The 27,237-nt window shown below is 41.8% G+C and overlaps 1 protein-coding gene across 3 annotated transcripts in view; it reads right to left on the bottom strand.

Annotated features, from left to right (window-relative positions):
• The window catches only part of TASP1 (taspase 1), a 354,361-nt gene that overhangs the window by 165,677 nt on the left and 161,447 nt on the right, over positions 1-27,237 (bottom strand). For all 3 annotated transcript variants that reach the window (XM_073628255.1, XM_073628257.1, XM_073628256.1), the window contains one exon: positions 10,098-10,217. In XM_073628255.1, coding sequence (XP_073484356.1) covers positions 10,098-10,217 — 120 coding nt within the window. The remainder of the gene's footprint in view (positions 1-10,097; positions 10,218-27,237) is intronic.

Below are 27,237 nucleotides of genomic sequence, written 5' to 3'. Positions count from 1 at the left end.
TGGTGCTGCTCTACCTCAAATCGCAGAAATTTCTGGTGAGCGGGTAAAATATAACAGGCAGATATGCATCTTTGATGTTGACTGATGCTAGAAGTTCCCCTCCCTGTAGGGTGGAAACTACAGACCAGATTGACTCCATGCGAAAGGAGCGGATATTTAGGAATTGATTTAGATCTTTGAGATCTAGAATGGGTCCGACATCTACATTTGGGTTTGTTACCGTGAAGAGTTTTGAATAAAACCCCAACCCCTGCTCTTCCGTGGGAATTTCTATGATCACCCCTTGAGACATCAACCAGTCTAGTGCCAGAAACAGAGATTTCCTTTTCCCTGGATTTTTGGGAACGCTTGACCTCAGAAAACGAGGCGGTGGGAAGTTTCGAAAATCTAGTTTGTAACCCAGAGATATTGTGGAGATGACCCATCTGTCCTGGATCTCTTCTTGCCAAGCCCCTGAGAACTGCAGAAGCCTTACCCCCACCCGAGCGAGCGGGGCGCCCCTTCATAAAGAGGCTTTGGGGTTCCGTTTTGTAGGTTTCCGCCACCAGGACCTCTTCTGTCCTTGGGCTTGACCTTGAGGTTTACTTCTTAACCCTGACGGCGAAATCCATCCTGGAGAGGAAGCCTGTTTAAATGAAGGACGTCAACTCCTACTTTTAACTGGTAAAAGGGTACTTTTCCCCACTTGAAATTTTTTGGATGTATTTGTCCAAATCATCCCCGAACAGCTGTTCCCCATGAAACGGAAAACCAGTCAAGAGCTTTTTGCATGGCGTCTCAGCTGTCCAGTTTTTCAACCACAGGATCCTATGCATATCCACCAACAGGAGCGTAAGGCGCAATGCCTGATGAATAGAATCCTTAATAGCGTCAATTGCAAAACATAATGCCCTTGGCAGCTCGGCTAAGTCCTGGGCCTGTTGAGCAGGAACAACCTTGAGAACCTGCCTTAACTGATTTTTTAGGGACTGACAAATGCCTATTGCTGCAACTGCAGGTTGAGTCACTGCACCTGCCATAGAAAAGGAGGTTTTCAGCAAAGACTCCAGTTTTTTATCCGTTGGATCCCGAAACATCTGAGTATTGTCCACCGGACAAGTTAGACTTTTATTCACACAGGAGATAGCATCGACTGCTGGTATACTCCAATTTCTGATGAATTTTTCTTCCATGGGATAAAGTGCTGAGAACATTTTAGGAGGGAGAAAATGCGTTGGGTGATCCAAATCAGCATATATCCAGCAATGGATGGATCAGAAAGGCATATAGAGCCTGCGGGGGTTTTAGAAAACCCAAAGAAGAAACAGGCCTTCCGGCTGACTCGGTTAAGGGCAATTTAAACGCAGAACGGACCATCTCTGCGGGGGTTTTAGAAAACCCAAAGAAGAAACAGGCCTTCCGGCTGACTCGGTTAAGGGCAATTTAAACGCAGAACGGACCATCTCTGTAAGGGATTGCACTAGCAATTTTTCAGATTGCAAGGCTGAAAAGGATTCTTCTACAGTTGACTCCTCAGAAGAGGAATCATCAGTCTGTCCCTCTTCCCGGTCCCCTGAGGGTGACTCATCTTCCTCTGCCCACTGCTGCACCTTGAGGGCCCAGGGTGGGGGATCTATCGCGTTTTCTCCCACTCTGGGAAGAAGATGCGATTAAAGCAGCTAACCTCTCTTCTAAGCCCACCAGAGCTGAGGACAAAACATCCTCAGTAACGTAGACAGCTGCAACCCCTGACAGTCCCAATGGCTCAACCTGGCCAGCCACTTCTGGTCTTTCCGGGGAGAATGGAACTGTGGAGGCGTGACTAGGATACTCTGAGCCCGAATGTGACGCCCTTGGTCCCTTTTTTGAGGTGTTTGTACCCCTCTTCTTGGAAGGCATAGGTACTAACAAAAATCGCACCCACTGCTGAGCTATAGTCCAACAGATTAATGCTGCTATTAATGCTCAGCCTGATGCTGAGTAAATGTGTCTCTGGGAAATGCCTGTATACACCAACTTACATGCCCCAATCTGCTCCTGTGTCCCTCCGACAGACAGATGCTACTGGACATAGAGGCTTTATGGACTCGGTAGCCCTGCGCCGTGTGAGGAACATGGACGCTGAGCCATGCACACGCCGCAGCGCTAAGCCACGCCCCTCTCCCAGGCATGCCCCCTTTAATTCAAAGTCAATCTCCCGCGCGCACGCCGCTTGGGATACCGGCATGAGGGGGGGAGAGGAAGGAGGAGGGAGGAAGGAAGGGAGCCTCGGGGGGAGGGGAAAACACAGGCCGCACGCCGTAGCCTCCATCCACAACGGGGGAAGGAACGGGGGAAGTCCTGACTCGGGGGGGGGGGGCGCATGTCACAGCTCCTTCAGAATACCACCCCCCCAACATCCTCCCGGTGGTTGAGGCTGAATCCTGGAGGAAGCCAGCTGTTTTCACAAGCCTGCTGACACTGAGCAAAAAACTGAGGAGTATGGTACAGGTATGTGCTTTCACACCCTCTTTTGGTGAAATTTAGGCATGACACATTTACTCAAGGAGGAAATCCATAAGTGAACTTGAGTTCCTTAGGAATCTTCACTTACCTTACCTTTTTCTGCCGGCAACCAGACAGACCCAATCTTCACCCATCACAGCGGGCTGTGTTTAAAAAAAACCTTCGAGGACTGGGTCCCTTTTATCAGGGGTCCACTCCCTTGGACCTGTATAGACCAGATTGCTCAGAAGCAGACTCATCCTCCAGGCCCTCCACAGAACCCTGAGCTTTTAGCTCTTCCCCATCCTCAACCCATTCCTGCTCCAAACTAGGAGGCGCCAGGAGGGGGATCTGTCAAGCTTCTTGCCACCCTGTGGGATGGAGGCAATCATGCCAGCAATCCTGTGCTCTAACTCGGCAGAGACAGTTCATTCTTGATAAAGGGTAAAGCAGTAGCGTTGACTGTAGGCACAATATCAGATATGCCCAGCGGCTCAGATTGCCTGGAAGCCTCTGGTCTCTAGGTACATCAGGAACTACTGAAGACATGGATGTGCCCTTCCCTGTAGTGTTAATCCCGCCCCTCTTTTTTTTTAAACATTTACAAGCCACAAAGAGAGAGTACCTGAGTGTAGTTTTAACACACCTCAGAAGGGAGACCCTTTAATAGGGCTCACCAAGCCACTATGCAACAATCCTGCTAAGCACCTTTAGCCTGCCAAGCAACACCTGGTGACTCACGTGACCCGGGTAAGGAGAAATGAACCGCTGCAAACGCTTGGTTCAGAGCCTGCTTTGTGTCCCACAGCTGCCTTCTGGTAGCACTGCATGCTTGGCATATACAGCTTAAATAAGCTGGCTGTGCGCAGGAAATGGGCGCGGCTGTATTCCCATATGACGCAAATCTATGTGCACCCAGATAAAGGCTATGGCGCATGTGCGCCACAGTCACCAAACAAACTGCTGAGCACAGCAGCGCTCTTGCGAATGCATGTGCGCCATAGCGAACCAAGAGGCAAAATGGCACACCGTCGTGCGCCATCATACAGGTAAAAAACAGCCAGACACAAGCAAAAAAGGTACACTTTGCAAACACCCACAGCTGGCCCAAAAACTCCCTCGCATGGTCATCGCACTGGTGTCCAGCTTCTAGCTAGCCTGACAGATTGTTACAATCACTGGGACACCCCCCAATCTCACCCATCAAGGCAGGTTCCTGTCACTTGAGGACCTTCAAGGACTGGGTACCCTTTTCATGTTTAGGGTCCACTCCCTTGGACCTGTACAGCACCCTGCCTTAGCGCTGTGGTGTCCAGGATTCCATTACAGGTCGCATTACAAGCAAAACCTTGCAGAATCTTGAGTCTTCTTTGCGAGGCTCAGGTACCATTTATCTAAGCATATAGAGCCTGTGTCAAATGGATCCGATCGGTCAATCCCTTGATTCATTTAAGAACCGTTTGTGGGACTAGAGTCCTGGAGCTCAGAGAGCTCCAACAAACGTGCCCATCCACCTTGCAGACACTGGTAAAAAACTGAAGTATTTCCTGTATGGGAGGGGTTCACTTCCTGTCTAAAGACCTTTGGTCTATCAGTGACCATTCACCTAGAGATGGTGTATAACCCAGTAGGTAATGAATATTAGCCTAACTCTGTGTCCCATGATGTATGAAAAAGAAATAGAAAACCAAGTGGTGATTAAATACCACCAAAAGAATTTTCATATGGGTACAGTGTTGCATGACCACTCAAATGTCTTTCAAAGTGCTAAAAGCTGAAAATTGGCCTGGGCAAGAAGGGGATGAAAGTGCCCAGATGGCAAGTGGTTAAAAAAAAACTGGCTCCTAACTTTTTTAGCTGGTTCCTAGATTCAGATCAAATTTGTCAAGCCCTGGTAATGCCATTTACTTCTGTGAGCAGGGAGAAGCATCAAGCCAGCCAGCAATATTTACAATGCCAGGCAGAAGCAGAGGCATTTAGCATTATTAGCAGTGGCAAAGATTTTTGTTTCAGCAAAGTTTAGCTAGACCAAGCCAAGTGTCAAAGAAATCAAAGTATACAAATACATCTTACAGAGAATTCACAAATTTGCTATCACATCAGAACCTAACCACTCCTCCAAGTAGATCATATTGCCTACATCTTCCCACTAGAAAAGCAACACTTTCATGGGTATTAAACAAGCATTCTTGGAGCTTTTTCAGCTCTTCAAAAACAAAACAAAAACATATCATAAACGCTCCAGGTGCTTTATTAAGCATTGCTTTATTCTTCATAACACAAGCGTGAACAAGCCCTTAAAGAAATTGTGCCACCACATTTCATTTGAGCAGTTTATTGTAAAATGTTGAATTGTATTTACTACTTATCCTCTCTTCAGCCAGTCCTTTTCAGATTCCCAATTATAGGCGTAGTTGTAATCACACACTTCCAGGTGTATCGGATCATTCTCATTTCCAGCTGCTGATTCTTTTTTCTGGCCGCTACGTCACCAGGTTTTGCAGGAGCTCCCGGCACAACCTTATGAGCTATCAACTGACAGAGCCGTGGCTATGTTTGGGATTGCATTTCTACAAGGGCAAAATCAGCAGTTTTGCAGTAGTGGCCAATCCGAAATGACAGTAACCTATTACAAAATCATAATTTAGTGTACTGACTGCAATGATTTGATCGTTTTATTTGTCTGTTAACCAAACGAAAACTAATGTACAGTATATATAAAAAAAAGAAAGCAGGAAGGTGGACTCCATTTTCTAAAGCATGATTTAAAAACAGCACTGCAGAAAACACACAAGGGGACCAGCTTGCCTTCCGATTGCTTGCAATTGAGCTATCAAAGGAAAAAATGCACAAAGCAAATCAGAGGCGCTCTGTGTCTTCTGTGATGGCCCATCACAAGAGTAAACACAGGCAGTCACCTGATTTAAAAAAAAAATTGGTGGAGGGGGGATTATGGTGTAGGGTCGTTTTTCAGGGGTTGTGCTTGGCCCCTTAGTTCCAGTGAAGGGAACTCTTAAGGTGTCAGCTTACCAAAACATTTTGGACAATTTCATGCTCCCAACTTTGTGGGAACAGTTTGAGGATGGCCCCTGCCTGTTCCAACATGACTGTACACCAGTGCACCAAGCAAGGTCCATAAAGACATAGATGAGTGAGTTTGGGTCGGAGGAAGTTGAACTGCATCCTGACCTCAACCCGATAGAACACCTTTGGGATAAATTGAGCGGAGACTGCGAGCCAGGCCTTCATGACCAACATCAGTGCCTGGCCTCACAAATGTGATTCTGGAAGAATGGTCAAACATTCCCATAGACGCACTCCTAAACCTTGTGGACAGCCTTCTGAGAAGAGTTGAAGCTGTCATAGCTGCAAAGGGTGGGCACTCCATTGCATTTTAATTTTATTTTAGGAAAAAAAAAAAATAGGATTTTTATAACAGCTTACCTGTAAAATCCTTTTCTCTGAAGTACATCATGGGACACAGAGCCATAGTAATTACTATGTGGGTTACAGGCCACCTTCAATGTGATGAACACTGGCACACCCCAAGACAGGAAGTCCACTCCCTATATAACCCCTCCCACTACTGGGAGTACCTCAGTTTTTGTAGCAAAGCAATACATGTGTATACCAGAAAAAGGGGAGGGACCTCTGTGTCCCATGATGTACTTCAAAGAAAAGGATTTTACAGGTAAGCTGTTATAAAAATCCTATTTTCTTAATCGTACATCACGGGACACAGAGTCATAGTAATTACTATGTGGGATGTCCCAGAGCAATGCCAACTGAGGGGAGGGGTACACAACAGAAATAGGGCAACATGAGACTAGAGGACTTATACTGCTGCCAGCAGCACACTATGCCCAAAGGTGATATCCTCATGCCTTTTTACATTCACCTGATAAAATCTGGTAAATGTATGGACTGAAGAACAAGTTGAGGCCTTGCAGATTTGAAACATGGAAGCTTGGTGATGCACTCCCACCAAGCACTAACAGTCCTAGTGGAGTGCGCGTTTGATTTAAGAGGGTGGAATCCTCCTCTTAAAACCATAAGCATGAACAGTTACTTGCTGAATCCATTTGGAAATAGTAGATTTCGATGCTGCCTGTCCTTTTTCTAGGACCTTCAGGCAACAACACAAAACATCCGTTTCTCGAATCTGAGCAGTCGCCTTCAAGTAGACCTTGAGTGCTCTCACCACATCAAGAGAATGTAGTAATTTCCCTTCCGTACAACAGGGTTCTGGGAAAAATGAAGGTAGAACAATATTCTGGTTCGGATAAAAACTAGACACTACCTTTGGTAGAAAGTTAGGATGAGGACGCAATACTACCTTATCCTTGTGTATAATCAAAAATGGCTCTTTACAAGAAAGAGCAGCCAACTCTGATACCTTTCTTGCAGAAGATATGGCTACCATAAAATTAGTTTCCTTGTCAAAAGGACCAGGGGAATATGCTGTATCGACTCAAAAAGGCTGTTTCAGCAATGCCGACAGAGCTAAATTCAAGTCCCAAGGGTTCAGGGGTGACTTAACCGGAGGATTAAGCCGCATTACCCCCTGAATAAGCTACGAACCAAAGAATGTGAAGCAAGTGGTTGTTAAAATAATACCGATAAGGCCGAGACCTGGCCTTTGATAGTACACAAGGCCAGCTTAATTTCTGACCCCATCTACAGAAAATTAAGGATTCTACCTATGACATACTTCCTGGGGTGCCAACCCCTGGATTCACCAGGAGACATATGTTTTCCAGACTCTATAATCTATGATTCTGGTAGCCAGCTTCTCTGCATTAACCAAGGTAAATACCACTGGACCTGACAGCCCACGCTTCTTCAGAATGTGGGTCTCAATAGTCAAACCATTAAATTTAGCGCTTGTAAGGTAGGATGGAATACCGGACCTTGCGAGAGAAGGTCTGGATGTGTTGGTAGGGTCCATAAGTCCCCTACCACCATCTTTATGATTTCTGCATACCAAGATCTTCTGGGCCACGCCGGGGCCACAAGAATCATCGATTTTCCTTCCTGCTTGATCCTGCGAAGCAGTCGTGGAAGCAGCAGAATAGGAGGAAATGCATAAATCAGTGAGAACTGATTCCCTGGGAATACTAAAGCATCTGTTCGGCATGCTAGCGGATCCCTTGTTCTTGACACAAAGTTGTCGATTCTCTTGTTAAACCTGGACGCAAACAGATCTACGTCTGGGATCCCCCATCTTCGTCGCATTGCCAAGAAGATAATCGGGGTGAAGGGAACATTCTCCAGGGAACAACTGCTGGCGACTCAAGTAGTCCGCCTGCCAATTTTCTATTCCCGGAATGAAGACTGTCGACAGGCAAGGTACATTGTTTTCTGCCCAAGTTAAGATATGATTCACCTCTCTCTGGGCCGCACGACTTCTCGTGCCCCCATTGGTGATTGATATAGGCCACTGCTGTGGAATTGTCGGATTGGATCCTGACAGGACAATTTCGTAACCTGAACCTTTCAGGCCCTCAGGGCCAAGCGCGCTGCCCAGATCTCTAGAATGTTGATGGGCAATGTCATTGTTACCATCTTCCAGGTAACTGGTAGGAAAGATTTTACCTTCTGCAGATTCTTGGTTATCAACCACCAACTGAGGCTTCGGAGCACCCTGGAGACAGATACATTGGGAAATCTATAGCAAGGGGGAGAGCTTTTGTCCGGGTGGGGGGTGTTTTTTAGAGAAAAATCCCCCCCAACATCTTACCGGAGTCCTGTGACTGCTATCCAGAGGAAGATGCAGCTTCTGCTGACAACAGCATAATCTGAGAAAGCATGACAAGGCACATGCTCTATACAGCCCCCCCCAGTGGTGACTTTTAGGCATGACAACATTTACTTTTTTTAAAGGAGGCAGTTCATAAGAAACTTTAAAATTCCTTAGAAATCTCCACTTACCTTTCCCGTCGCAGGGACTTCCGTGGTAAAACCAACAGGCCCAATCTTCACCCCTCACGGTGGGCTCCGTTTAAAAAACTTTTAGGAACTGGGGCCCCTTTTTATCGGGGGATCAGCACTCCTGGACCCGTAATAGCACCCCGCCAGAAAAAACTTATGGCTGAAAAACCAAAAGCACTGGATAGGGTCCAGCTCTCTAGAAATAGAAGCCTTACGGGCTAAACCTAGTTTCTTCCGCCACGAGGCCCGTGTAGCATTCAATTCGGCCTAAAAAGACACTTTGAATGAATTCGGCTGCATAGCTAGCCCCAGCAAGGATTGCTCCAGTGGAGCTCAGCACAGCACATCTTTACTCGTGACCAACACTTTAGACACTGGCGAAAAAACTGAGGTACTCCCAGTACTGGGAGGGGTTATATAGGGAGTGGACTTCCTGTCTCAGGGTGTGCCAGTGTCCATCACCTGAAGGTGGCCTATAACCTACATAGTAATTACTATGGCTTTGTGTCCCGTGATGTACGATTAAGATAATGCTTTTACAACCGCTTTAAAGCAACCATGTCAGTAACTATCACAATTCAAAATAGGCATAACTGAAAAAGAAGAAAGTGAATACTTAACTTTCCCTCTGGTCAAGCCACTCGGTTCATGGGAAATTGTCTTCTGAAATCAGAAGGTAAACCAACTCTTACTGCAGGGATGATTGGCATTCCTGTATTAGTGGTCTCCCCCCTCTGACCTCCACTCATTGCAGGGCTAAGTAATAACATGGAGGTCAGAGGGAGGAACCATCTAGAACAGCAGGGACCTAGGTGATTGACGCTCCCATATTGTTGGTTTCACTTCAAAACTTCAGCTGAGAAATGAACCTAACAGTGATCTGGCAATGTGAGAGAGGTAAGGAGTAACCAGTTTCTTTTCCAGGTATGCAGATTTTAAATTGTGATACTTAATAACTAAACTCCTTTAAGGGAAATTTGAGTGAAGACAAATATAGTGGGCATTGCTGAATGCTTGCAACCATTTTTTAGGTTGTAAGGCTTTTGACTAAATACTATTCTCCTTTTTGCAAGAAACGCATGAAAAATAATTTGTAATTTCAACAGCCTACTTGCCTACCAGCTCTAATCTTACATCATGACATGTATGGTGTGAAGCTGGTTGCCAGTCAGTCTATATAGTTGTCAGTATCACCATCATATAAATGGCCCCAATTTCACAAATGATTATGTATTCAAGCAACAACTCGGTCCAAGCCCACTGTAGGCTCACCCATACAAACGAATGCATTAAAATGATGTTGCGGAGTGTTGAATCATGTGAAAACAGGATGCATTTCTAAAAAAAATTAAAAACTGAATTTTATGAAACAGGTCATGTCATGTAAATAGAGAGAACGGTTAACTTTAACACAATTGCTTTTGCCTGAATTGTATTAGAAGTTTACTGACTGACTTTACTTGCCATGGGCTCACATTGATAGCAATATACCAGGGATTTTTTTTTTTTTTTTCATTTTACTGGCTGCTAAAATATAGTCGATTTACTAGATCTGTTATCAAATGATCCTCTGTATTTAACTCCTGCTGTTTCCATAGTTGTAGGGAGGGGAGGAGATTCAATGAACTATACAAACCAAGAGTGACATTTTCCTTAGAGCAGAAACAATAGATGAGTCATATTTTACATAAAAGGCTATTCACCTGGCCAACTCTTCCAGGATGTTTCATGGCTAGTCCACCACTGGAGACAGCAGCAGCTACGTTTCCATCTTGGTCAACAACTATTGCTCCAACAGTGTCCAGAGTTCCTGAGTCATTCTCCTGTGGAGTAATAACAGCAATTGCTTTAAAGTATTTTAACAAGGCACTGAGGCGGACTTTAATGTAAACCAATTCTACTATAAATACTGGAAAGGAAATGTAAGCATTTAATTTCAGTTGAGAAGGTCACGAGACATACGTAATAGTTTTTCTATTGTTTATATTGGCATAAAATAAATAGAACAGAGTTTATTAGATACACACACACTGTATTATTGTAACCTCAAGAACCCTCATGTTGTCACAGTTACTTAACACCGGTTTAATTTTTTTTGTTGTTATATTCAACATACAGGTCATGCTTAGTACTGCTTACAGCATTTCTAATGCTAAGATGAATGATGAAATTAGGAAATAGAAGACAAAATAGAAAATTCTAATTCAGCATTTGCACTAGTAAATTTTACACTGGAATTTTTCCCAATTTAATTTACATTCAAGGTAATTCGGGTATTAAAGTGAAACTTCACCCAAAAGGGGAAATTCCATTCTTTCCCCCCCTCCTCTTTTATATTTGACACTTTTTTGGGGGGTATACCTGATTGACAGTATTTGTAGCTGCTGACTTATATTGGGAGGAATGGAGCTCCTCTTTAGGGAGACGTTTCAGAAATGTAACCACTTCAGCTCCATAAGGTTTTACCCCTTTACTGACCAGACCATTTTTTGAGATACGGCAGTTACTTTAACCACTTCAGCCCCGGAAGACTTGGCTGCTCAATGACCAGAGCACTTTTTGCGATACGGCACTGCATCGCTTTAACTGCGCGGTCGTTTGACACTGTACCCAAATAAAATTGATGTCCTTTTTTTCACAAAAATAGAGCTTTCTTTTGGTGGCATTTGATCATCTATGCGGTTTTTATTTTTTGCGCTATAAACAAAAAAAGAGCAACAACTTTGAAAAGAACACAATATTTTGTACTTTTTGCTATAATAAATATCCCCAATTTTCTTTTAAAAAAGCAAATTTTTTTTCTCACTTTAGGCCGATATGTATTCTTCTACATATTTTTGGTAATAAAAATCACAATAAGCGTATATTGATTTGTTTGCACAAAAGTTATAGCGTCTACTAAATAGGGGATAGATTTATGCCATTTTTATTATTTTTTTTTTTTACTAGTAATGACGGCGATGTGCGATTTTTATCGTGACTGCGACATTATGGTGGACACATCGGACACTTTTGACACATTTGTGGGATGATTGACAATTATACAGCGATCAGTGCTATAAAAATGCACTGATTACTGTATAAATGTCACTGGCAGGGAAGGGGTTAACACTAGGGGGCGATCAAGGGGTTAACTGTGTTCCCTGACTGTGTTCTAACTGTAGGGGGAGGGGACTGACTGTAGATGACAGATCGTGGTTCCTAGCTATTAGGAACTCACGACCTGCATCTCCTCTCAGAACAGAACAGGGATTAGTTTGTTTACACACACAAACGTCCCTGTTCTGCCTCGTGTGGCCGCAATGGCGCCTGCTGTCCTGCTTAAAGGAGCCGACGTATGGCTACGACGGCTCGCTGGATCGTGCCGATCTGCCACAGTATAATGACGGTGGCTGGTCGGCAAGTGGTTATCTGACAATTGCGGGGTCGTGCAATTCCTTTTTTTCCCACAAATAGAGATTTCTTTTGTTGGTATTTGATCATCTCTGCGGTTTTAAATTTTTGCGCTATAAACAAAAAAAAGACTGCCAATTTTGAAAAAAAAAAAATATTTCCTACTTTCCGCTATAAAACATATCCAATAAAAAAAAAAATCTAAAAAAATCTAATTTCGTCATCAATTTAGGCCAATATATATTCTGCTACATATTTTTGGTTAAAAAAAAAAAATCCCGAAAAGCGTATATTGATTGGTTTGCGCAAAATTTTAGCGTCTACAATCTATGGGATTTAGGGACTTTTACTAGTAATGGCGGCGATCAGCATTTTTTATTGGGACTGCGACATTGCGGTGGACAAATCTGACACTAATGCCCTGTACACACGGTCGGAATTTCCGACAGAAAAAGTCTGATGGGAGCTTTTCATCGTATATTCCGACCATGTGTATGCCCCATCAGACTTTTACGTCGAAAATTCAGACGGACTTAGATAGAGAACATGTTCTATATTTTTCCGATGGAACAAAGAAACAAGAAACACTTGTGTTTGTACTCCTCAGCTGGTTGCCGCCACACATGCTTGACACCATCTGAACAAAATAAGTTTATCTTGGTCTCATCAGACCACAGGACTTGGTTCCAGTAATCCATGTCTTTAGTCTGCTTGTCTTCAGCAAACTGTGGGCTTTCTTGTGCATCATCTTTAGAAGAGGCTTCCTTCTGGGACAACAGCCATGCAGAAAAATTTGATGCAGTGTGCGGCATATGGTCTGAGCACTGGCAGGCTGACCCCTCGCCCCTTTAACCTCTGCAGCAATGCTGCCAGCACTCATACGTCTATTTCCCAAAGACAACCTCTGGATATGACGCTGAGCACATGCACTCAACTTCTTTGGTCGACCATGGCGAGGCCTGTTCTGAGTGGAACCTGTCCTGTTAAACTGCTGTATGGTCTTGGCCACTGTGCTGCAGCTCAGTTTCAGGGTCTTGGCAATCTTAATATAGCCTAGGACATCTTTATGTAGAGCAACAATTCTTTTTTTCAGATCCTTCCAGTGACCAGTATGAGAGAGAGCGATAACACCAAATTTAACACACCTGCTCCCCATTCACACCTGAGACCTTGTAACACTAACGTGTCACATGACACCGGAGAGGGAAAATGGCTAATTGGGCCCAATTTGGACATTTTCACTTAGGGGTGTACTCACTTTTGTTGCCAGCGGTTTAGACATTAATGGCTGTGTGTTGAGTTATTTTGAGGGGGCAGCAAATTTACACTGTTATACAAGCTGTACACTCACTACTTTACATTGTAGCAAAGTGTAATTTCTTCAGTGTTGTCACATGAAAAGATATAATAAAATATTTACAAAAGTGTGAGGGGTGTACTCACTTTTGTGAGATACTGTATATAAATACCCTTCTTCCACCAATTAAAAAGACAACTTTGTCATTGGCGAGATTTCCCTTCACTTCTGTCACATAGCCAGAGCAGGAAATGTGAGGAAATCCCTACAAATGAAAAGAATACCTTGGGGCCCCCCAGCTCACCAGAACCAGTGTCCCAATTGGAAGATTTCCCCTTTATTACTTTTCTACAGACAACCCAAATGTGGGATTTCTTCTACTTTCACTTTCAATGATAATGGTAAACAGGACACAGACAGCTATAAAATCCTGTCAGGGTGGTCTAATCCTTCCCTCTATCCAAAAAAAAAAAGTTTTTCCTTAAGTTATACTTTAACCACTTCAGGCACTGCATCGCTTTAACCGACAATTGTGGGGTCATGCAACACTTTACCCAAATAAAATCGATGTCCTTTTTTTCCCAAAAATATAGCTTTCTTTTGGTGGTATTTGACCACCTCTGCAGCTTTTATTTTTTGCGCTATAAAACAAAAAAAGAGCGACAATTTAAAAAAAAAAAAAAAAAAATCAGTTTAGGCCGACATGTATTCTTCTACATATTTTTTGCAAAAAACCCCCCAAAAAACGCAATAAGCGTTTATTGATTGGTTTGTGCAAAAGTTATAGTGTCTACATAATAGGGGATAGATTTATGGCATTTTTATTATTATTATTTTTTTTACTAGTAATGGCGGCGATCTGCGATTTTTATCGGGGCTGAGACATTGCGGCGGACAAATCGGAAACTTTTTTGGGACCATTGACATTCATACAGTGATCAGTGCTATAAATCAGTGGTCATCAACCCTGTCCTCAGGGCCCCCTAACAGGCCAGGTTTTATGTATTACCTTGGGGAGATGCAGACTAGAATACTGCAATCACTGAGCAGCAAATGATGTCACCTGTGATGTATTTCAGTTATCTTGCAAACCTGGCCTGTTAGTGGGCCCTGAGGACAGGGTTGATGACCACTGCTATAAATAGCCACTGATTACTCTATAAATGTCACTGGCAGGGAAGGGGTTAACACTAGGGGGCGATCGACCAAGGGGTTAAATGTGTTCCCTATGTGTGTTCCAACTGTGGGGGGAATGTGGCCAACTAGAGGAGGAGAGAGATAGTTGTTCCTACTTCACAATCTCTCTCCTCTCTCGACAGAACTGGGATTTGTGTGTTTACACACACAGATCCCGGTTCTCGCTCTATCACGAGCGATCGTGGATGCCCGGCGGTCTTCGTGCCCGCTGGACACACGCATCGGCTCCGGGGACACTCTGTGGCGCCTGCTACAGCATCTTAAAGAGCTGACGTACAGCTACGACGGCTCATGCAGCAGTGCCAACCTGCCGCAGTGTAACTGCGGCGGCTGGTCGGGAAGAGGTTAAATAAACCAACCCCAATGATTCTGTGTTTTTCCATATTTAGGTTTCTATGTATTACTTTTGAAAAAACTGATCCAAAAACGTAGACTACTCCAATTTGGCTTTTATATTTTTACATTCCTTAACCGCTTCAGCCCCAGAAGATTTTACCCCCTTCCTGACCAGAGCACTTTTGGCGATTCGGCACTGCATCACTTTAACTGACAATTGCGTGGTGTTGCGACGTTCACCCAAACAAAATTGACGTCCTTTTTTTCCCACAAATAGAGCTTTTTTTTGGTGGTACCTGATCCCCTCTACGGTTTTTATTTTTTGCGCTATAAACAAATAGCAAAAATAATAGCAAATAAACAATAGAGCGACAATTTTGAAAAAAAACGCAATAATTTTAACTTTTTGCTATAATAAATATCCACCAAGAATATATATATAAAAAAAAAAAAAATTTTCCTCAGTTTAGGCCGACATGTATTCTACATATTTTTGGTAAAAAAACCCAAAAAAACGCAATAGGCGTATATTGATTGGTTTGCGCAAAAGTTATACCGTCTGCAAAATAGGGCATAGTTTTATGGAATTTTTATTATTAATTTTTTTTTTACTAGATTACTAGTAATCTGTTTACACACACAGATCCCGGTTCTCCGTGTGTCAGCCGCGATCGCAGGAACCCGGCGGTGATCGTGACCGCCAGGCACTCGCATCGGCTCTGGGGGCAAGAAGGTCCTAGTGGCCACAGGGCGAAGCGACGTTACATAACGTCGCTTCGCCCAGCTGTGCCATTCTGCCGCAGTACAACTGCAGCGGCTGGTCGGCAAGTGGCTAAATACCTCATGTGTGGACCACTACTTATTTAACCACTTACGGACCGTCCGCCGTCGTTGCACATCAGCACTTTGAATAGGAATATCGTTAGCTAGCTGCCATAACCCCAGTATCCTCTTCTTTAGCGGGTGGTCTGCTTTTCAGATAAAAGTGATCTCTGCGGCGGATTGGCCGCAAGATCACTTTTATCGGCGGTGGGAGAGGGCCCCCCTCCCACAGTGCTCCAGTGTCCTCCGCCGCGGTCAGAGGCGATCGCGTCCTATCCCCTCTGTGGTATGGAGCTGAGTGAGGGGAAGATGGCCCCCACCCAGCTCCATACCATTGCAGGGCAGAAGTGACGTCAAAACATCACTTCCACCCACAGCACTTAAAGCAACATTTTTATTTTTTCAAACGACTTTTTTTTTTTTTTTAATGCATTTTATAGTGTAAATATGAGATTTGAGTTCTTTTTGACACCATATCTCATATTTAAGAGGTCCTGTCATGCATTTTTTCTATTACAAGAGATTTTTACATTCCTTGTAATAGGAATAAAAGTGACACAATTTTTTTTTTTTAAAGAACAGTGTAAAAATAAATAGGTCAAATAAATAATAAAAAAAGAGAAAAAAAATTTAAACCCCGCCCTGTCCCGCCGAGCTCACATGCAGAAGCAAACGCATACGTGAAAGGGTAAAAGTTTGTCGCTATTCCACGAGCGGGGCGCAACTTTGAAGCATGACATGTTGGGTATCTTTACTGTTCTCTTTTTTAATTCAAAAAGTTTACTTTTTTTTTTTTAAAAGTGCGCTTGTAAGACCGCTACACAAATACGGTGTGACAAAAGGTATTGCAACAACACTATTTTATTATCTAGGGTGTTAGAAATATATATATAGATATATATATATATATATATCTATATATATATATATATATATAGATAGATAGATAGATATCTATCTATCTATCTATATATATATATATAGATATATATATATATATATAAATAAATGTTTGGGGGTTCCAAGTAATTTTCTAGCAAAAAAAAAACTGATTTTAACAAGTTTGAAAAATAGGCCTGGTCCTCAAGTGGTTAACTTATTTATAATTGATTTATTTACATTAGTGAATTGAATTTAACACCGTTGTATGAGTTATTTACTGAGTGTTTTTGGTTTGTGAGGTAAATAACTCATCATAAGGCGATAGTGAATTGACATTTTCAGCATTTTATGAGACAATTTGGAAAAAAAGTGTTACGTGATTTAATTATCTCATGAGATTTTCTTTAGTGAATTTAGCTCACAAGGAGATAAGCGCAAGGGTACTGGTTCACTGAGCTTTCGCTATACACCAGCACTCTGGAGAGGAGAGATACAAAAGGAAATAATAAAAGAGCTTCAAGAGGTAGTATACACCTCATTACACAACTCCTTGCGTGTGATCAGGTTTTAAAAATATATTTTCTTTTATTCTTCAAAAGTATTGAAATGAATGGTAGATGTAAGCATCCCCAAATTTTCTGTCTTTACATTATAAAGTTAAAAAAAAAAAGAAGTAGAAAAGAGAGCTCTGTCTCAAAAATTATATAAAGTTCAGCTGGGTACAGTGCTGCATGACTGAGTATATATTAAGCTATCAGAGCAATGAAAAATGACCTGGTAATGAAAAGGTATAGAGAGGTTAGTACTTAAAGCGGAGTTCCAGGCAAAAAGAGAACACTTTTTCAAACAATTGACCAAACCCCACACGCACACTTTTTGGTACTTTTGTTTTGTATTTTTCTTCGGGACTCTCGTCCTACGTTGTCACGGCAAGGTACGTCACTTCTGTGGTTGCAACCGGCCCCTCTCCTTCCCCCTGCTGCCTTCTGGGACCTGTGTGTGTCCCAGGAGACGACGAGACAATTCAGAAAGCAATGCGCGACTTGCGCATATGCAGTAGGAAACCGGCTGTGAAGCCTTACCCAAAGCCAATGGACGGATCAGCTTGTGGTGCCAGTCACTGGACAGGCAAGTGTCCTTATTTTAAAACTCAGCAGGTACAGTATTTGTAGCTGCTGACTTTTATTTTTTTTTCCCCCAGCCTGGAACTCTGCTTTAAAAACCACTTAAAGACCGAGCCTCTCTTTCAGACTCTGTGTTTACAAGTTAAAAACAAGTTTGTTTTTTTTGCTAGAAAATTACTTATAACCCCTAAACATTATACATTTTTTTTCTATAAAATGGTGGTCATTGCAATACTTTTTGGCACACCGTATTTGCGCAGCGGTCTTACAAGAGCACTTTTTTTGGAAAAAATTCAGTTTTTGAATAAAAAAAATAAGGCAACAGTAAAGTTAGCCCAGTTTTTTTTTTTATATAGTGAAAGATAATGTTACGCTGAGTAAATTGATACCCAACATGTCACGCTTAAAAATTGCGCCCGCTCGTGGAACGGCATCAAACTTTTACTCTTAAAAATCTCCATAGGCCAATGTTTAAAAAATTCTACAGGTTGCATGTTTTGAGTTACAGAGGAGGTCTAGGGCTAGAATTATTGCTCTCGTTCTAACAATCGCGGCGAAACCTCACGTGTGGTTTGACCACCATTTTTATATGCGGGCGCTACTCACGTATGCGGGAGCTTCGGCACGCAAGCTCGTCGGGACGGGGCGCTTAAAAAAAAAAAAAAAAATCTTATTTATTTTACTTGATTTTATTTATTTTTACAGTTTTTTTTTTTTTTTTTTTTTAATTTGGGTCACTTTTATTCCTATTACAAGGAATGTCAACATCCCTTGTAATAGAAAAACGCATGACAGGTCCTCTTAAATATGAGATCTGGGGTCAAAAAGTTCTCAGATCTCATATTTGGACTTAAATGCAATAAAAGAAAAAAATGCTATGGTATGGAGACGGGTGGGGCCATCTTCCCCTCACTTGTCTCCATACCCAGCCATGGACAGGTCCCGATCGCCTCCGCCGCTGCCGATGGCTCCGGTAAGCGGCGGAGGGTGCGGGAGATCGGCGGGAAGGGGAGGCCCTCTCCGGCCACCGATAACTGTGATCTCGTGGCAAATCCGCGGCAGAGACCACTATGATCGTTAACAGGACAGCTCACTGAAAAGATGGATATCTCGGTTATGGCAGCAGCTGTTGCCATTACCGAAATATCCATCTTTAAAGTGCCGACGTATATGTACAGGAGCCAGCCGGTCGGCAAGTGGTTAAGTGGCTAAAGTGTATGTACAGCCAAAGTGCTTTTGTTTAAATTTTTGATTGTCTGTCCTGCTGGGGAGATTCTCCCCCCCCCCCACACACACACTTACTTCCTGTTGCATCGCCAATACAGAGAGAGGTAATCTTCCCCAAAATAGCTGCCCCCACAACATTGCCCCAATTGAAAGATTTTCTTTTGCCCCTTGCTGTAATGACAACTTTAAAATGAATTTACCTCTTTCTGCCTCAGTGACAATGGTCACCAAGAAAAATAGGGGTGTAAATCTATACATCTATAAATCTCGTACCTAAATCTGTCTTGAGATGAGCCTCTTATAATTCCTTGCACAGGAGCATTTAGACTTTGAGATCAGCTTCGGAGGTTTCAAAAGGTCAGCATTTACTGCTTCACTGCTTTGCACAATGCTGTGATTCCAACATACAGGTTGGGAGACTAATATGATCTGAGGCAGCTCCTTTATTACAGGTTGGGGTGGGTCAAACTTAAACAGGATTTAAAGCGGTACTAAACTCACACCCCCATGTTTTTATTTTTTCGCAGTTACATGTAATCCTGTACATTCAGAGCCCAGTCATCCACACAGCGAAATCCCACTGCGAACCAGGTCAAGATGCTGCCACCTTGGTCTTCTTCAGGTTGCTCCTTCTGGGTGTAGATAGCCAGCTCTGATGTGACAGACCTGTCCCCTGGTCACTCTGTGTGAGAATGCTGCAGCCTCCTGGGAGATGTGATGTAAGTATCAGAGGAGGCTGAAAAACCAGATGCATGTCATTCTGGCCTAGGCTGGAATGGTGGCGGAGGGTGGGGCCAACAAAAAAATTAGAGCGCAAAAGATAAAAAAAAGCACGTCTGCTGGCGGGGAAGGGGCGTGTTGAAGTGGAACCAATTTTCTTTTGGGAGTTTAGGTCATCTTGCATGCATAACTACAGTGCAAACAGTTCGAAAAAGTCCTGGCTATGCTGTGTGGCTGAGGTGCCTGGATCAGTCAACTAGCTTTAACAACATTACAAATCTACTGCAAAGTAAAGCAGTTAACAAAAAATACATACACCCACCCATATACAGTGTGATTAGTTCTTTGCATGAAGTTTATTTTTTATTTTTTTTAAATACAGTCAAGAAAGTTTGTCAAGATCATCTTCAAATTGCTCACTTCTATATGTTTAACATTACATGGAAAGAAATCAATTTTTTTTTCTTTTAAATGGCTATGGCTCCTTCAAACTGTAAAGTAAGCTATATGGACAAGAAAAGCTTTTGAGATCGCCAAGTTATTACAGACACTATATCAATTACCCTCAGGTAGCCAGGAGTCAGTTTACTGCTAGTGTGCCCCGTCAGTCTGTTATGGGTCAGGAGTGTTGCTGCTGGTAGTATTTACAGTAGATGGAGAGAAACAAGACAAATGACATCTTTAAACGTTTAGTGAATGTGGCATACAATCATCTTGCCTAGCAACTCAATCTGTGGATATAAACATTAAAGTGCATCCAGGATTTATATGGATCTGTATCCTGCTTTATTAGGAAGGTTTTTTAATAACTCAAAAATATGGAAAAGGTTTCTGGTGAAATATGCTTGTGAAAAATACCAGATGATGTTTTTTTTTTTCTTTTCTGGAGCAAAAGTTTCTCAGGAAGGTTACAGGGATCCTAGAATGATTACAACACACACAGACATCTTCCTTCACTGAACTTAGCTCCCAAAGTATTGTAATGGTCAAAAGTTCATTCTCAATACCATTTTTAAAATATTCCGTAGCATAAAATCTTATTTAGCATATACAGTGACAAGAAAAAGTATGTAAACCCCCTTACAATTACCTGGTTTTCTGCAGTAATTTGCCAAAAAAATGTTATCCCATCCTCATCTAAATTTCAACATTAGACAAACATATTTGGGTTAATTTACTAAAACCGGAGAGTGTAAAATCTGGTGCAGCTCTGCAAATAATCCAATCAGCTTCCAGGTTTTTGTTTTTTTATTTTCAAAGCTTAATTGAACAAGCCAAAGTTAGAAGCCGATTTGGCTACCATGCACAGCTGAACCAGATCTTGCAATGTCTAGTTTTAGTAAATCAACCCCACTGTGCTTAAACCACTTGCCTACTGGGCACTTATACCCCCCCCCAGGCCAATTTTCAGCTTTCAGGGCTGTCACATTTTGAATGTCATAGGCGCGGTCATACAACACTGTACCCATATGGGCTGAAAAGAAGGGGAGAACTAATGCGCAAAACCAAAGTGAGCTATAACAGAAATAAATTTAAGGGTAAGAGAAGCCGCCAAACATATAAAAGTGTTCCCACACAGAAAAAACAAATATGAATATAAGAAATATGTGACGCTAACTAGAGTGCATAAATAATATAGACAAATATCACAAATAATATAGCTGAAACATGTAACTAGTAGTAATTCAGTAATGTGACATCAAAAAACTATCAAAATAATATTGATGTAAAGGTCCAATCGTGCAAAAATAACAATAGATTAAGATAAATAAATAAAAAAAACTCATAAAGTGCATAAGAGTGAAAAAAAATCAAAAAAATCGCATAAAGTGAAAAAAGTCGCATAAATGTGTATAGTCCAACAGGTGCAATATAGTTCCAACATAAATGGAACAAATCTTCATATAACAGTTCATGCAAAAAAACAAAAGTACATATGCAAAAAATGATCAGTTTCAGATTCCTCCAATCAGCAATCCGTGGTGCGCCACATGATTCCCCCAGCCTCTCACCTCTAATAAAGACCACTACGGGTCAAATCAAGCCTGCAGTCTGGAAGCAGATGAGATCAATCCTCTGATCGTCACAGCACTGGCAGATCCCTGATGGAAGGCTTCAAACTCCCCCTCCACACATCTGCTGGAAGAAAAGTGCCCCTGTGTGCCTGCCACCTCTTAAAGGCTTTACCACAAAAATGTCGGCTGATTTATGTTATATGAAGATTTGTTCCATTTATGTTGGAACCATATTGCACCTGTTGGACTATACACCTTTATTTTTTTAATTAGCTTTTTTTTTTTTCACTTTCTTGCACTTTATGCGATTTTTTTCTATTAATGTGACTTTTTTCACTTTATGCGATTTTTTTAAATTTTTTGATTTTTTTCACTCTTATGCACTTTGAGTTTTTTTTTGGATTTATTTATCTTAACCGATAATTTTTGCACGATTGGACCTTTACATCAATATTATTTTGTTAGTTTTTTATGTCACATTGCAGAATTACTACTAGTTACATGTTTCAGCCATATTATTTGTGATATTTGTCTATATTATTTATGCACTCTAGTTAGCGCAACATTTATTTATTTCAGGTACTTATATAGCGCCGTCAATTTACGCAGCGCTTTACATATACATTGTACATTCACATCATTCCCTACCCTCAAGGAGCTTACAATCTAAGGTTCCTAACTAACATTCATACATACTAGGGACAATTTAGAGAGGATCCAATTAACCTACCAGCATGTCTTCGGAGTGTGGGAGGAAACCCACGCAGGCACAGGGAGAACATGCAAAAATCCAGGCAGGTAGTGTCGTGGTTGGGATTCAGCGACCCTTTTTACAGCTAGGCGAGAGTGCTACTCACTACACCACTGTACCGCCTTCTTATATTCACTGTACCCATATGAAATTGGTATAATTAATTTTTTCTTACACAACTAGAACTTTCTTTTGGTGGCATTTAATCACCATTGGGTTTTTTATTTTTTGCTAAACGAAAAAAGACCAAAAATTTAAAAAATAAAATAAAAAGTTTTCTATAGTTTGTTATAAAATTTAGCAAACAGGTAATTTTTCTCCTTCACTGATGGGCACTAATGAGGTGGCACTGATCGGTGACACTGATGAGGAGGCACTGATGGCCACTGATTGGCAGCACTGGTGGGCACGGATTGGTGGCACTGTTGGGACTGCACTGATAATCAGGACACTGATAATCAGTGCCCCGATTATCAGTGTAGATGTCCCTTTCACACAAGCCGGTTATCGGCTCTGCTCTCCTCATGCTGTCAGCATAAGGTAACTAATGCTGATAACTGGCTTGTGTTTACATCGTGATCAGCTGTAATTGGATACAGCTAATGACGTGGTAAAGAGACACTGATTGACTATTTATCCTGATCTGTGATCATCGGTGTCTGGAGGACACGGTGGGTGCGATCATGGAAGGTCATCATATGTCACCCTCCCAGAACTGTCCGGCTGCGATGTAGCTGTCAATCGGGTATAGCGCGGTCAGCAAGTGGTTACACTGATAACACACAAACTAATTTCTTGTGTCTTTATTGAACACAACTAATAAACATTCCCACTGCTGGAGGTAAAAGTAAGTGAACCCCTTGAGTTAATAGCTGGTTGTACCTCCTTTAGCAGCAATGACTTCAAGCAAGTGCTTTTGGTAGATCTTTCAACACAAAAAGCTGTGGACCGATCAACTTTGACGACGACTGCTGATATCACAGAATCAGCATAAAAGACTACAGAATTATTTTATCCACAATGCAGAGAGCGCTGTGAAGAGGATGGGCTGATGATGCCTGAATAGGAACACTGGTAATCCCCCCCCCCCCCCCCCAACACCTTTCGCTTAAGTTACACAACTGAATATGTACAGCAGATTATACTGTTAGATTTACTTTTTTATACACAGACCCTTTAAATTACTAACTTTTACCAGAAGGCTCAACTTCTCCCAAATTTAATATGCTCATTATACCACAGACACATATTCCTTATGATATGAAGAGGACTGTGACTCATGCCCTTTAAATCTCAGCAGTAGTAGACGGGCTAATTTGGAAACTACTAAAGTAACTCAAACTGAGACAACTTATACCTCCTACGGCTTCTTTACGGGGAAAAATTGTGAAAGAAAGCAAAATTACACCAAATAAATGACAAGCGTAATTATAATTTAGTATTTTTCCAAAGCATGCACACATCAATGTCCTTTAAAGAGTTCGGTAACATAATGCAATAGCATGCCTTAACCACTTGAGCCCCGGACCATTATGCTGCCTAAGGACCAGAGGTCTTTTTCCAATTTGGCACTGCGTCGCTTTAACTGCTAATTGCGCGGTCATGCAATGCTGTACCCAAACGAAATTTGCGTCCTTTTCTTCCCACAAATAGAGCTTTCTTTTGATGGTATTTGATCACCTCTGCGGTTTTTATTTTTTGCGCTATAAACGGAAAAAGACCGAAAATTTTGAAAAAAAATGATATTTTCTACTTTTTGTTATAAAAAAAATCCAATAAACTCAATTTTAGTCATACATTTAGGCCAAAATGTATTCGGCCACATGTCTTTGGTAAAAAAAATGTCAATAAGCGTATATTTATTGGTTTGCGCAAAAGTTATAGCGTCTACAAACTAGGGTACATTTTCTGGAATTTACACAGCTTTTAGTTTATGACTGCCTATGTCATTTCTTGAGGTGCTAAAATGGCAGGGCAGTACAAAACCCCCCCAAATGACCCCATTTTGGAAAGTAGACACCCCAAGGAAATTGCTGAGAGGCATGTTGAACCCATTGAATATTTATTTTTTTTGTCCCAAGTGATTGAAAAATGACAAAAAAAAAAAAAAAAAAAAATATTTACAAAAAGTCGTCACTAAATGATATATTGCTCACACAGGCCATGGGCCTATGTGGAATTGCACCCCAAAATACATTTAGCTGCTTCTCCTGAGTATGGGGATACCACATGTGTGGGACTTTTTGGGAGCCTAGCCGCGTACGGGGCCCCGAAAACCAATCACCGCCTTCAGGATTTCTAAGGGTGTAAATTTTTGCTTTCACTCTTCACTGCCTATCACAGTTTCGGAGGCCATGGAATGCCCAGGTGGCACAAAACCCCCCAAAATGACCCCATTTTGGAAAGTAGACACCCCAAGCTATTTGCTGAGAGGCATATTGAGTCCATGGAATATTTTATATTTTGACACAAGTTGCGGGAAAGTGACACTTTTTTTTTTTTTTTTTTTTTTTTTTTCATAAAGTTGTCACTAAATGATATATTGCTCACACAGGCCATGGGCATATGTGGAATTGCACCCCAAAATACATTTAGCTGCTTCTCCTGAGTATGGGGATACCACATGTGTGGGACTTTTTGGGAGCCTAGCCGCGTACTGGACCCCGAAAACCAATCACTGCCTTCAGGATTTCTAAGGGTGAAAATTTTTGATTTCACTCTTTACTGCCTATCACAGTTTCGGAGGCCATGGAATGCCCAGGTGGCACAAAACCCCCCCAAATGACCCCATTTTGGAAAGTAGACACCCCAAGCTATTTGCTGAAAGGCATGGTGAGTATTTTGCAGCTCTCATTTGTTTTTGAAAATGAAGAAAGACAAGAAAAAACATTTTTTTTTTTCTTTTTTCAATTTTCAAAACTTTGTGACAAAAAGTGAGGTCTGCAAAATACTCACTATACCTCTCAGCAAATAGCTTGGGGTGTCTACTTTCCAAAATGGGGTCATTTGGGGGGGTTTTGTGCCACCTGGGCTTTCCATGGCCTCCGAAACTGTGATAGGCAGTGAAGAGTGAAATCAAAAATTCACGCCCTTAGAAAGCCTGAAGGCGGTGCTTGGTTTTCGGGGTCCCGTACGCGGCTAGGCTCCCAAAAAGTCTCACACATGTGGTATCCCCGTACTCAGGAGAAGCAGCAGAATGTATTTTGGGGTGTAATTTCACATATTTCCATGGCATGTTTGAGCAATATATCATTTAGTGACAACTTTGTGCAAAAAAAAAAAAAAAAAAATTTGTCTCTTTCCCGCAACTTGTGTCGCAATATAAAATATTCCATGGACTCGACATGCCTCTCAGCAAATAGCTTGGGGTGTCTACTTTCCAAAATGGGGTCATTTGGGGGGGTTTTGAACTGTCCTGGCATTTTATGCACAACATTTAGAAGCTTATGTCACACATCACCCACTCTTCTAACCACTTGAAGACAAAGCCCTTTCTGACACTTATTGTTTACATGAAAAAGTTTTTTTTTTTTGCAAAAAAATTACTTTGAACCCCCAAACATTATATATTTTTTTAAAGCAAATGCCCTACAGATTAAAATGGTGGGTGTTTCATTTTTTTTTTTCACACAGTAATTGCGCAGCGATTTTTCAAACGCATTTTTTGGGGAAAAAACACACTTTTTTTAATTTTAATGCACTAAAACACGCTATATTGCCCAAATGTTTGATGAAATAAAAAAGATGATCTTAGGCCGAGTACATGGATACCAAACATGACATGCTTTAAAATTGCGCACAAACGTGCAGTGGCAACAAAATAAATACATGTTTAAAAGCCTTCAAAAGCCTTTACAGGTTACCACTTTAGATTTACAGAGGAGGTCTACTGGAAAAATTACTGCACTCGATCTGGCCTTCGCGGTGATACCTCACATGCATGGTGCAATTGCTGTTTATGTTTGACGACAGACCGCCGCTTGCGTTCGCCTTAGCGCGAGAGCAGGGGGCGACAGGGGTGTTTTTTTTTTTTGTTTTTTTTTTCTTTATTATTTTTTTGCTTTTTTAATCTTACTTTTAAACTGTTCCTTTCATATTTTTTTTTTTAATCATTTTTATTGTTATCTCGGGGAATGTAAATATCCCCTATGATAGCAATAGGTAGTGACAGGTACTCTTTTTTGAAAAAATTGTGGTCTATTAGACCCTAGATCTCTCCTCTGCCCTCAAAGCATCTGACCACACCAAGATCGGTGTGATAAAATGCTTCCCCAATTTCCCAATGGCGCTATTTACATCCGGCGAAATCTAAGTCATGAAATACTCGTAGCTTCCGGTTTCTTAGGCCATAGAGATGTTTGGAGCCACTCTGGTCTCTGATCAGCTCTATGGTCAGCTGGCTGAATCACCGGCTGCATTCTCAGGTTCCCTGTTGAGACAGGAGAGCCAGAGAAAAACACGGAAGACGGTGGGGGGGGGGGGCATTCCCTCCCACGGCTTGTAAAAGCAGTCTAGAGGCTAATTAGCCGCTAGGATTGCTTTTACATGAAAGCCGACCGCTGGCTGAAAAGAATGATACCAAGATGATACCTAAACCTGCAGGCATCATTCTGGTATAACCACTCAAAGTCGTGAATGGCGTACCTGAAGACAAAAAAATGGTTAACAATGGTTAACAATAAAGCACAGTAAAGTGTAAATAATTACACACCTGAAAAACAAACATGATAAAACATAATAACAATAACAATAACAATAACAATAAAACATTGCAGAATAGAATACAGTAAAAAAGAGCAGAACAATAGAGAGAGAGAATAGAGAGAGAGAGAACAATAAAACAACAACTATTTTTTTTTATTTCATATTTTTTTTTTTTTTTTTTACACTTTTTTTGTAACTAACTTTTATAACGGTAACCGGTTCCAGGTTCGGGTCTCTCAAAATGCGATGGCATCTTGGGAGACCCTGTGAAAGTGTGCCTAGTCTGTGCAATGCTGTACCCTACGCTAATACTCAACTAGTGAATGGTAGCGTTCAAAACATTCACCAATGCAAGACCAGGATTGTCAGGACAGG

Source organism: Aquarana catesbeiana, linkage group LG04 (genome assembly GCF_042186555.1).
Source record: "Aquarana catesbeiana isolate 2022-GZ linkage group LG04, ASM4218655v1, whole genome shotgun sequence".
In the NCBI taxonomy this organism is placed as follows: Eukaryota; Metazoa; Chordata; class Amphibia; order Anura; family Ranidae; genus Aquarana; species Aquarana catesbeiana.
Note: the sequence above shows the minus strand (reverse complement) of the source record. Positions and strands in the feature narration are given on the sequence as shown.